Source organism: Theobroma cacao, chromosome 1 (genome assembly GCF_000208745.1).
Source record: "Theobroma cacao cultivar B97-61/B2 chromosome 1, Criollo_cocoa_genome_V2, whole genome shotgun sequence".
Taxonomy (NCBI): domain Eukaryota; kingdom Viridiplantae; phylum Streptophyta; class Magnoliopsida; order Malvales; family Malvaceae; genus Theobroma; species Theobroma cacao.
Window position 1 is genome coordinate 950610 of NC_030850.1, and position 13237 is coordinate 963846.

At 35.8% G+C, this 13237-nt stretch overlaps 1 protein-coding gene across 3 annotated transcripts; it reads right to left on the reverse strand.

Moving 5' to 3' along the window:
* Nucleotides 1874–5990, reverse strand: LOC18610798 (NAC domain-containing protein 37). Of its 3 annotated transcripts, none has more exons than XM_018128981.1 (4): nucleotides 5879–5990; nucleotides 4097–4273; nucleotides 3418–3689; nucleotides 1874–2611 (listed from the first exon to the last, which is right to left on the reverse strand). In XM_018128981.1, the coding sequence occupies exons 2-4, from the start codon at nucleotides 4260–4262 to the stop codon at nucleotides 2027–2029; spliced, it is 1023 nt and encodes a 340-aa protein (XP_017984470.1). In that variant the 5' UTR covers nucleotides 4263–4273; nucleotides 5879–5990; the 3' UTR covers nucleotides 1874–2026. The 3 variants fall into 3 exon arrangements, with proteins under 3 accessions (XP_017984470.1, XP_017984469.1, XP_017984475.1); XM_018128980.1 differs by lacking the exon at nucleotides 5879–5990 and adding an exon at nucleotides 5125–5223; XM_018128986.1 differs by lacking the exon at nucleotides 5879–5990 and adding an exon at nucleotides 4500–4742.

Consider the following 13237-nt stretch of genomic DNA (forward strand, 5'->3'; position numbering starts at 1 on the left):
ATTTGTTTATTATCATTCTAATAGACGGATTGACGTGCTTAATTATTCCCGTTGATAACAAAGTTAATTACTTACGCAGAACGTTGCTATTTGACCAGATATTATGGAAAATGTGATATTCATCTCACAGCTGGTTAGTGTCTGAGCCTGAAGGTTTCAATGTTTCTGATGAATGGTTTGTGTTGTCTTTTCTGGGTTTGAGTTTATGGTGAAGCGTTTTGTGCATATAATTGAACCCCAAACTTGCGTAGGAGGTACATGCTGAACTGTGACAAAGATAGACAACTTGAAGATCAGGTTGAGGGCCCTAAATGCAAAACCTGGAGGGGTTTGGTCCACCTGGAAAAAGGGTAGATCGAAAAAAGAAAGAAAGAAAGAAACATATCTCTTTGTCCAATCAAAGAATCATATTGGCACAAACTCACATTTGAAAAAGCAAACAAATTAGGAAAAAAAGGTAATTAATTATCTCTTAATTATGTTGGGAAAAAAAAGTATAATTATCTACCTATTAATTAAAGAAAACTGTAGTTCTTTTTGTGACTTGGTTTTGTTGGTGTTCGGCATTAAGAGGACATGGGAAGGCCAAACCATAAAGCACTGTCAAAAGCTTGTAATTAGGGTTTGATTTTCACGGGAGTACTTCGAGAGTAAAATCTTGAATACACTAATTCGATATGAGAAACTATATTAATCGGTAATTAGGGTTTATTGAATACATTAGACCGATGTGAGAAAATATATTAATTGGAATAATATAGAGTTTATTTTCGTGAAAGTATTCGGGAAGTAAAATCTTGAGAACATCTGAGTTTAGATAAGATTTGAGAATACTTCTGATCGTATTAATTAAAAAAAAAATCGAGGTAAAAAAAAAGAAAGGTCTATAAAGACAATGGCAAGGCATGCCCAACAGGAGCCACGGTGCCCAGCGCATGCTAGACAAGCCATGGGCCCACCAAGCCCACACCCAGATGCACCCATACTGACTTTGGTGTATTGATCAATTAAAATCAATCAATTTTTATCTTTCCCTGTGTTCCTAAGGTTTGGTCTTGTTTAGACACTCTACTTTCTTATGGAGATTCCCTGTTTTGCTCTTATCTCCATCATGTTTGATTGCCAAGAAAGTCAAGTTCAGCATGAACACATAGCTTGTTGAGAGAAAAGAGTCAGGATTTCCATTTCCATCACAAAGTATAACATGAGACTATTCCTATGATTTCTAGGTTTGTGAAACCAATCTGAACATAAACAAAGGTTGGAGAATTATTTCTGTATGACAAAGTTGGCATGAACTTTGTGGCAGGCGAGACATCATAGGCCTATATTGTTAGGTGATCGTGGAACTTTTAGTAGCGTCTTTGAAAACATGCAGGCAGACAATCCATGGTAAACAGACAAGCTGTGTGTCTGCACTCGAGTGAATTTTCTTGCAACATTCCAAGGGTTTTAAACTTTCAATGCCATGTTAACTCTCACATCAGCTGAGGTTTCTTCTTCCCAGAAGAAGAAGGTTTGAATACCTGCTCGAGACAAACGAGAAGCCATGACAGTTGCAAAGGGAGAAAGAAAAAAAAAATGGTGTAAAGCCTGGAAGAATCATGGCAGCATGCACGTCATATAGTTTTCTTCTAGGTTTCTTCAGACTCTTGCCTGTAGTCACACCGACCCACTGTCCTAAAGATGATGAAAGTCATGGTTTGGCTCTGAGAAAGCCTAATAAATTAAGCTTAATTCTGTTCTTTATTTCAGGAGAGGTCGCCATGACAATATTATACGCGTAGCTTGCTTCAGTCTCGCTAACCAAGAAAACAATATTCTTTCACAGAACTGCAGCAGTTTGATTTGTGCTCATATGATTCAAAATAGCTAATATGAATGCTTTGCATGTATTCTGAGAGTGAGAGAGAGATTCTTCATTAATATCACAAACATATTTTTACAAAATTATGTCTCATTTTGCATCAAACGTTTTATAATACTAAGCAATAAAAGCTTCTTCATCTCCATTTATGTTTCCCCTTTATTTATCAAATATGCATATTCCAATATCACAATCTGAACTTGAATTCAAGAACTCGTTCAACTTGTTCCCTTCTTCTCTACCACTGCTCTGTAATAACAGCAATGCCATGTCTGAGTTATTATTGGCTTCAAAGCTTGGAACCCCTTCGCCATCATATCTGTCTTCTTGGCTCAGCTGGGAAGCAACGAACTTGTCAAGGGCTCTCCAGTCAGTCACTTTCTTGGTGGTGTTGCACATTCGGTTCTGCTCTTCTTCTTCATAGCTGGTATTCTCTGATATTAGAGATATCGAGCTTGGCCGCTTTATTAATGGAAGAGATGGGCTCTCTAGCTGAGGAAGCTCTACGAACTGATCAGAGTGGATGAAGTTTAGATTATCTGCCTCTGTTTCTTGCTTACACAAGAAACTTTGGGGTAAAAAGCTCTGGGGTTGCCTCGAGATGTAATCGATTGGATCAACCACGGAGCTGACACCACTTGGTTCATCGTAGAAGTAGCTCGAGTCCCACCCTTCGATGCTCTTGCTTTGGCCATTGCCATTGGTTCTCTTCTTGAACGCCCGACAAACAACCCATCCCTCCTCCTGCAAAAACTTTAAAAAAACTAATCAACTTTATGAGATAAGAGACAAAGCTTTCTTCCATTTGCTTTTTCAATTTGAATATATGTTCTTTTCACTATTGCAAAGGGGATAATTCTTTCTTGTTAGGTAAAAGAGAAGAAGTAGATATCATAACCCAAAGGTGATGACATGAAAACAATTAGAGGAGAAATGGAATTTTGCCTTTGACAAACTGATATGAATACAGGGAGATGAAAAAGCCCATGCCAGAAAAGGGCTAGGAAAGAAAGAAAAGCATGTTAGAATATTTTGCTTTTTTGTTTTGAATTATACTAATCACTTTTTTGACTTATAAGAGACGGTGGAAGTCATCTTTCTAGAAATCATGTTATGTTGACATTGCAGTGGAAATTGGTCTATGTATGGAAAGCAAAAAGTGATTCCCCCTTCCTCATAAGCTGCATAGTGGTACAACAAATTCAACTAAATCTCTAAAAACCATCTGTTTCTTAACAAAAAGTTGGGTCTTTTGTGAAGAATTTACTAGGCACTAATCATCTTGTCCTGAGAGAGAGAATCTAAGAACTTTTTTATGCCATGACTGATGGTAATGGATGCCTAAACCTTTCTTTGGACACTAATACGAGAAAAAGAAAGTTCCAAATAGTAGGTCAAGAGAGCCTGTTCAAAGCTACTCAGAATGTTGGAAGACCATGAAGACAATATACTTTTTTTTTTTTCACTTTAACCAACTCTGTTGACAAAGAGAGGGGAGAAAGTGGGGGGGCAAAATTGATTAGTTAAGGATGACAAGAACATATGCTTGCCTGTGGAGGACCATTCTCGTCGGTTTCAAGCCTGTATTCATGCATGATCCAGTCAGTTTTCTGTCCATTCGGAGCTCTTCCTTTGTAGAAAACAAGAGTCTTCCTCATGCCAATCAGCTTTGATTTATCGTACACTGCCTTGTCGCGACCTGTTGCTTTCCAAAAACCAGCCATGGTTGCCCTGTTAGTTCTCGTCCCCGTAGGGTACTTCTTATCTTTGTGGCTGAAGAAATACCACTCGTTTTGCTCCTCATATCCGATCCGGCATCTCTCTGCATCATCACCGTTCAGATCTTATAAATTTGTATGATTAAAAGAATGAAAAAGATATTCAGGTTAGTCACTGATTTTACTCTTGTCAGCCACTGTTACAGCTTAGTAACTTCAATGGCGTCCTAGCATGATCTAGAAATGTTCATTGGGTAATCCATACGAACCTTGAAGCAAAAATAACAAAAAAACATTGATGTTTAGGGTTATGAAGTTCTCATGCAAATGTGCATTCGTCCATTGTCAAAGTCATCAGCAAACCTTTTTGTCTTACAGGAAAAATGTAACCCTAACTGTGGATCTAAACCCTGATGGCTTCATGTTCACCTCTCTGCAGAATTGAGCAGAATAGAAACCCTAAAGAATGTTTAAAACCAATAGAAAAAGAAAACCCAAGAAAGTGTGATACCTTGAAGATCCCATGGTTCAATCCTGTAGAGATCAATGTCTCTGATAACATCAAGATCAATCTTCTGTGATGCAACCTTCTTCCTCAGGTAATAGCCAACAAGCTCCTCGTCTGTGGGGTGGAACCGGAACCCAGGTGGGACACATGACTCCATTGACTCCATCATATCTGTTGGTGCTGCATCAAATTCACCACCACCAATTAGCCACTATACCACTCTTTTACTTCATCATCTCTAAATCATAACCAATAAATGAACTTAAAAAAGAGAAAGAGAGAAACCCAAAAACCAGAGAAAGAAATTAACAAAAAAAAGTAGAAAGAAAATAATGAAATTCTCCAATTAAAAAGGTGACGAGTGTTATCATAATCATCAGCTCATTTGGTGGTGAGCAACACTCACCCCCCCTCCCCCCGGCTAGTTTTAGCTCTCTGTTTAGAGAACAAAACCCATTATTTCCATAGACAATGATTTTTTATAAGGGAATCATGAGAGTTTGGTTTTGTTGATGAAAACCAAGAGAAGATGGAACTTAGCCCTCTCTCTCTCTCTGTTTGTGGTGCAGCTCTCTCAAGAAACGGACAACTAGAGGTTTGAGCTAATGATGTTGTCTTGTGTTGGTGAATGGTCGAAATGATGCATCAAGAACGGGGTTTCCATTACTAAATTATTAACAATTATATTAAAAAAAAAGAGGGGGTTCTAGAATACAAACTCAAGATGAGAAAGTTTTACTAAAAGGGTTGAAACAAACAAAAATTACTTTTCAAAAACTAATATAAATTAATCGAAGAAACTGTTACTATATATAAACACATTTGAGTATGGATTTTGAGTTATTCCATGACAGAAAGCTGAATGGACAAATGGACAAGGTGGATGACGTTATCACAATTCAGCACGCGTTTGTTTGAAAGAGGAAAAGGTTTTTAATTTTGGGAGGCCAAAAAGAGACACATTTCCATTGGATCAAGGCCTGACAGAGAGTTAAAGGGATAGAAAACTAGAAAGAGAAAAAGAAAAGCACTCTTGAGGCACTTGCAGAAGCTGTGTCTCATTGCTGATGAAACGCACTCTGTCCACTTTGTCTGCTTGTCGAGAATTTCCATAGCACGACTGACCTCTTTTCTTTTGATAGATTGATGAGAGAAAAAAAGAAACAAATGCTGACCCAAAATATGTTTACCGGGTTTTTTGGGCTCTCTAAATAGCTACTTCCCCAAACATTTTAAATCATAAAGTGACCTCTAAACTCATTCAGGTTTTGGTAAGGTTATTCTGTCAAAAGGCATTCATGTTCTTGCAGGGAGAGTCAAGATCGGGTAAGGTTGTTTTGTCAACAAGTTGCTAGTGTGACAACGAGAGAGAGATTGCCGACTCAGGGTTTTCTTCAACTAGATTTGAATCAAGCAAAGGAAAAAAGAAAAGAAAGAACCCCCATCTCCATGGCAAACAAAACTTCAGCAGAATCATAACTGGTTGGTGGGTTAGTGTTAGAATGTGCAAATAACAAAAGAAACAAACGTTTGAACCATATTTTTACCAAATGTTTAGTCATCTATGGTAGAATAAGGTGGCTTCTTTGACCAAACAAAATTATGTGAAAACAGACAAAATGGAGTGTGACATCCAAATTTGTAATCCAGGCAAGCGACATGCTGCCTTCCATGGGAGAAATATATATATATTATATAAAAAGAGAGCTTTTTATGTATACATATACCAGTACGAAAATGTTGGAAAGAATGATGATAATTTGCCATGCAAATGCAAAAGCTTACCTGGAGAGTTAGTTAATTCGTTTGAGACAGAAGCAATGAAGAAGAAGAAGACAAACGAAGAGAAGGAGAAGGAGAAGAAGAAGAAGAAGAAGATGAGCAAAAGAGACGGAATTAAAGAATAGAGAGACAAAAGAGAGAGAGAGATATGAAGAGAATATAAAAGGGGAAGGAGGTTAGAGGGGGGGGAGGGAGGGGAGGACCGCTCGATTGCGCATGGTTGATGGCTGTCCCCAGTTGCTTACGTCAAATGCCTAGCTTCCCTACACAAACCCCTTTTCATTCCCCTCTTCTCTTCCTCTACACCCTTCCCCTCTATCTATCTCTCTCTGTTTCCATATCTCAACGCGTTGGCGAGAAGTCAATTTCCCACATCGACATCATTAATTATTAGTACGAGCTTCATTTCATTTTGTTTTCCCCAATTTTTTTTTTTGTCGTGAAATTTCAGTGGCAATGGTAAACTAGCTTCTTAGAACGTACGGAGATTATTTTAACATATTGATATGTCGCAGGATATGTTTTCTTTTAAATAATGCTAATTTAATGGTAGAAAATAATTTTTTTATTATAAAAAATGTCAGAGAAATTTTTTTTTTATGAAATTTCGATGGTAATGGTCATGAGATATAATAAACTAGCTTCTTGTGTATTTAAAATTTATACTCAATATAGTTATTTTTAGTACGTATGCATATTAAGCCTATATCCATGCAAATATATTATTCAATATTTTCTTGCAATAATGTTGTATATTGATCATAAATATGCTTTTCTCTTCTAAAAATAGTCAATTCAATCACTTGCTTTAGTTTTCTTATTTTTTTTTTAATTTGGTGTCGGGCTAACCTACGATTAACGACTTCTAGTTTTCTTAAAAACATTTCCCAAATTCCAATCCCCTGACATTTCGTTAAAATTCTCACGAGATATTCCAATAATTTCCCTTCTCATGCCCTTTCTCCTTTTCCAACTTTCTGACACACTTGCCACGTCGGCATATATCCCGACAACCTAGGCCACGTGTTGCCGCCAATGGACCTTCCGTCCACGCTGTCACTCCTTCCGGCTCCTCTCTCGGCTCGCGTCTCGCATGGCTTTCTTTTTCGTTTTTCACCGAAACGCCCTCGATTTCCTAAAACTGGCGAACCGCCACCGACGAGGACTCTGGACTTCCCACTGGGGGTGTTTTCCTCGGGCGTCACTTTCAGGGATATTCCGGTCATTTCCTCCCAAGCTGGGAATTACGGCCTTCAAATGATTTTCCTTTGGTTCTATCGACAAGTATTTTGGAGAAGGAACGACAAGGAAAAACGTACGGTGACGTAAACAGTGGAAGCCACGTGGCGGAGAGGAGTTGGTGGATTGACATCGTTCTTCACGTAGAAGACAAACAAAGGCGAAAAAAAAAAAAAGAAAGACAAAAATATATATCGTGAAGGGCAGCAGCCTTTGATGAGGAAGGACCCCCACTTCCACTTTCAGTTTTGGCCTCTTTCATCATCTTACCTTCTTAACTTTGGCAATCTCTTTCTGAATTCTTTTCGTTTTAAAATATATTTTTTAATTTTTTATGAAATTTAAAAATTTAATTATCTGTTTTAATATAAAAATATCATTAAAAATTTAAATATGAAAAAAAACGATTTTATTTTTGGATATCTTAAAAAGAAAAGATGCATAAAGGAAAAAGAACAGGGGAAGTACAAATTAATTAAGTTAATTTGGTTTAAGTTACTTGAACGATATAATTGTATCTTTCTAATGATTAAGATTAAAGAAGAAAATTATTTTGGGATAATTCTTTTAATTTCAAATCTGAGTATTGGACGGAATAAGTGTAATAATTGACATATAAAGTATGGATTTCACTAATTCACGAATGAGGATAAGATAGAGACTAAAGTTAATTTAGGTATTGCATATGGTAATTAAGACTTAGAGAACACATTAACTTTCCTTAGCTAGGCCTTTCCAAAGCGATGACATGATCCGATAATTCTTTGATTGATACTAAGTCGCTATCATGACAAAAGGTTACCGTCGGTGTAATCTATCTCTAAATTAATAAATAAATAAATATGCAAGTCATGACAAAGAAAGATTTCATAGATTAATGAATTTAACTCTATAATATTGAAAGTTTATACAGATTGGTTTATTCTATATACAAGGTCTTTGAGTGCATCAGGTTGTAACTTGTAATTATTACCGATAGCTTTCTTGCATGCCATTTTCCTCTAAAAAGGTTACTAGTATAAGATAAAATTTTTTTTCAAAAAGCTTTGTATAAACTAAAGATAATTTTGATAATATCTAATGCGACTCTATTTTCATTTTTAAATCATCAATTTATTATGTTTAATTTGATTTATTTAAATTTTTAAAAAGAAGAATTGGTTCGAATCTATTATCTTAAACGATTTAACTGTAAATTTGATATGACAGTTATGCTGTAACATTATCATGTACTTAAAATTAGTTCAAAAAAATAATAACTTATTCATACACAATCTAATGGTAGACTCAGTGTGACAATTATATTGCAGCATTCTCATTTTACTTAGAAACAACCCAAAGAAACAATGAGCTTTGGATATACAATACTTAATCCCCCATTTAGCCCTCTTATCATAATCCATCTCAATAGACGGAATTTGGTATTCACATTTTACCTTGTCGATGTCAAAAGGAACTATTTCAATTAGCTTACAAATGTTGAGGCTCAACATGTAGGCTTAAACGTTCTACCACTCAACATGTAGGCTTAAACATTCTACCACACCATGATTACCATAGACAGCAAAAGGACAGGGTCCTCCAAAGTCTTTTAAATCTCGTTATAAGTGACCTTTCTTGGAAACTATTTCTCCCTCCTTTCCTTTTCTTCCTTCTTCATCCATTCACCTGTCCAAACCCAATTTGAATTGTTCTTCAAAATCCCATAATTCCCACACAATTTTGGTTACAAATATATATATATTTCTCCAATTATTTCGAAAATGACTCTCCAAGCTACCTGGCCCTTGAATCAATACTTCCTATTTCTTTCTTTATTTATTCTTTTTTCCATTTGCATTCACATGTTTAAATCTTACCTAACTTGGGAGATTTGGTCTGCCTATGTGCTAAACATTTGTCTCTTCCAAATACTCTATGACATTAAATAATTTTTTTTCCAAGGAAGAAAAATATATACTATTCAATAATTGCCTAAGGAAAAAAGATGGTCAATAAACTTTTTCTTTTGGTCCCCGGTAAGAATAATATACACAGAATAGAAAGCCGAATAATATCTACCCAAATTTAGCATAAATATGACACGTGCCACATGCTTGATTCCAAATTGCTCATTATCTTTGTCTAAAGTTAACCAAATTTTCAAGCCTTACATACCCATGCGCCCATGCGGTTTTCCATGGAATCATGCATTTTTTCTTCTTTTACCTTGGCCTGCATGCATTTTCTCACTTAAATCATCAAAACTTAATAATCTTCATTTATTTAAATTAACTTATATATATATATGTATTTATTTGTATATAGCTATAAACATAAATACTGCACATATACTAAATTAGATTTTGAAAAAAAAAATAATGCTTTCGTGACATACGCGTGTACGCATACGATACCTCTATAGAAAAGAGAGGGGTAAGAGATGAAATATGGGAAAAAGAGGGAGCTGGGGTAAGCTGGGCTACATGGTAGAATGGCTAAGAGAAGGGGGTTACGCGTAGTCCACGTAGGACGGTGGTGGGTCGGCCGCGGTCTCCCAATCATGCGGCGGACCGCATCATTGAACTCATTAGACACCCTCCTTGGGGACCCCACCCACCACCAAAGCTTGGGGCGGTGAACGCAAAACCAACCCTTCTCTCTCTCTCTCCCTCTCACAGTTTAACAGCAACAATGATAATCCTATTAGTAAGTTATAAAAATTGGGCAAAGAAAAAAAAAAAAGAGAAAGAGAATGTGGAGATAAGAGTTAGCGTAACCAGCAAAAGGAAGATCCATGGGGGGGTCCTTTCAGGATCTTTTAAACCCTTTTTGACATCGACCACCCTCCAAACTCCCTCTCTCTCTCCTTTTTCTCTCTTTCTCAATCCTAGAACAACACCTTACCCTTCCAAGTTTTTGTTTGTTACAAAGATATTTTTGCCTTTGTTGACAGTGGTTGGTGAAGAAGAATAAATCAACAAAAAAAGAAGAACAAATCAAAGGGTTTTTAGCCAAACTCTTGAACTACACTCATAACTCAAGAACACACTCTTCCCCTCTTTTCATTTCTAAGGTGTGAAGCACAAGCTTCTTTCAAGGGACATCACCCATGATTGCACCCTCCCTTGTAGGCATTAATTCTAACATTTGTATTGACAATGAAATTTATATTTATATATATAAAAAGAGAACAAAATACATTTACTTTTTCTAGAGTCTATAATGCATTTTTTTCCCTAAGGAGACTATGATTGAATTTTTCAACATTTTTGGGTGGAAATTGGGGGGAAAATATATATATATATATATATATATATATTTTTCCCATAACTTTTCTAGATTTTTTGGGATTAACAAAATAAAGTCAAATTATCTTCTTCTTTTTATTTTTATCAGTAATATGTCATTCTATGATATGATGATTGACCATCATGTGGAATTAGAGTGGATATCCTGTGCCTAATTTATACATTATTACCATATTTTTGAAAAAGCTACTCTGATTGATTGAAAACTGCACCCAACAACACGTTCTGATCTCAAATGGTGTTATATTGTAGTAACCTGGGGGGGTTCTGATATTTGCATCATTTGTGAGAGAATGATATCGGTGAAAGAGGAGTGTAGAAGGTTGAACAATATTTCAGCTTTCTCCTTTTGGTGTATCACTGAAGAAAACACAAATTGAAAAGAATAATATATACAACTATAAAGCAATGACAGGCGGTTCAGATTTTCAAATGATGTCTCTTTCAAGTTTCAATTCACAATCACTACAAATCCAACATCCAGGCTTTACGAAATGGAAGCTGCTGACAGGAAAAGAAGAAGTAAAGAACCCCACGAAGCATGAGGAGGGAGAGAGAGAGAGAGAGAGTCCAGTCATTCTGGAAAAATCCACAGGCACAAGTTTTGCATAACCTTTTATTATGTGTCAGATGTTCATTAGTTGGCCGCCTGCAATGTCTTTCCAGGTGGACACACCCAGCAGGGGGATTACAATTTACTACGATGGAGGATGATTTCTGAAGGATAGGCCATTAATTAGTCCACATTTTCCCTCAACAGGGTTGAAATCGAATGGGGAGAGGGAAGAGGATATGGGCCATTGATTGGGAAAGAATGGGGGAGAAACAGATGCCATGATAGCCACAGGTGAGCTGAAGGGGGGGTCCTGTGTGTGATGGTGGTTTGCAAATGGGATTGGGGCTAGCTCCTCCTAATTCTTATACATATTTCTTGTGCCTCGTGGTTCATGACCAGAGCTTTCATGGGGTCGCCAATGGGGAGGGGGTCCCGACTTACATCGAGTATGACGCGTTTGCTTGAATTGACTCGCTAGATCTGTTTGCTATTTGCACAGACAGAAGTCTCTCTGGTTTCAACCAGGTCTTCTAGAGAATAAAATTTTTTGTTTGTCGAAAAGGTGTGATTCTTGTTGCCTTACCTTTTTCCCTTCTTTATTCCAATTTTTTTAATAAGCTTTTGATTAGACCCCCAAATATAAAAATAAAAAACAAATATATAGTATATCATATATACATCACTATATTCACAACTTGTCTATTTAAATCTCTTTTACAAACTTAATTATTTCTTCACCAAAATCAAAATTTTTATGTATAAAATTATCGTAATTGAGTCATTAATCTTTCGATATTCTTTATAAATATACTATTGAAATTTGACTTTTTTGGGTAAATTTCACTTAATCTTCTTGTTGTGTTAACCTTTTTCATATGGCACATTGTGATTTTTTTTCCAATTACTATCATGTGATTTTCTTGTTTTATATAATTAAAATCTCGGGGATCACTTCTATTCTCGTAAAAGATTAAGCTGTTAATTTTATTAAATAAAATTATCAAAATACTATTAATTTAAAATTAACATATTTATTCATATTTAAGAGTATTTTTGTAATTATATAAAATAAAATTAATAGTCTAATCTTTTGTGGGAAAAAAAGTTAGAAAATATATCCATTGGGTTTTACTTGGAAAAAAATAAGAAATTACCAAAGTGAATGTGAAAAAAAGTTAAAATTATAAAAGTATAAACAGAGTTTATCTTTTTCTTTTTCTCTAATTACTGTTTGTTGTTCAATTTACTCATGTGTTCTTTGTTTTTTATCAAGTGTCGGCAGATAAGTGAAGGATTACTCCTCACATTTGATCAAAAGCTTTTGATCATTTTCCATTAGCAGGTTTTCTCGTTAGCTTAGTTGCCTAGCTCTGAAATGGATTCGAAGCCGTCATTATAAAGCAAAGGCAAAATGAGGCAATCTGGCATGGTGATGATACAGTTCCATGGTGAAAATTCTCTATATGTAATCTTCCACATCTCCCCCATTCTCCCCCACTGTAAGAGTAAGCTCATTTCAAATGCTATAAGAACAAAATGGACTCATCGCGAAAAGTTAAGTATCAGCCACAAATAGAATGATTACACTCGGATGTTTTTGTCCACATACTCCCCCAATAATTATTTCACCATTGATGCCTTCTTCAGGTTTCCTTTTGCATTTACTTAGTCCTGGCCCCCCAGCCCTCCCTACTTGGCTCGAGAACCCATGATTTCCCCAAGTGAACGTGTGGCTCCATGTCCATGGCTTTGTTTCACGATAACGATTAAGAAGAAGTCGAGGTTAATCATCCCCAAGTTGTTTTCATTATAACAATCCGATCAATAAGTACAAAGGATGAAAGGGTGGTAAAAAAGGTCGACCCCTTTTTGTTTTTTGTGTTCTACAAGTTTTACTCAACACAATGATGGAAAGTTAATAGGAATCATAAGGTAAAAACAACCTCTTTTTTATCCATAAACTTAATCAAATTGCATTAGATGTTAAGCATTCGTGCACGTTTCACGAACTCTAATCCAATGAGGTTCAAGGTTGTTGGTGGATACATACAAGTACTTTTCTTAAGCACTTTGCTTATGAGCCATTATGAATTTGCATAGCATGAATCTTCCTCTCGTGCATTAATTTGCATGATGTTCAAAGGATATAAATGAGTTCAATTTTTTGAGTCAGAGAATTATTTTTTATGTATATTTTATAAATACAAAGAGAAAAGGTTTAAATTCGATCATTTTTATAATGTGTTTTTTTTTAAATAAAAAAATTTATATTTTTCA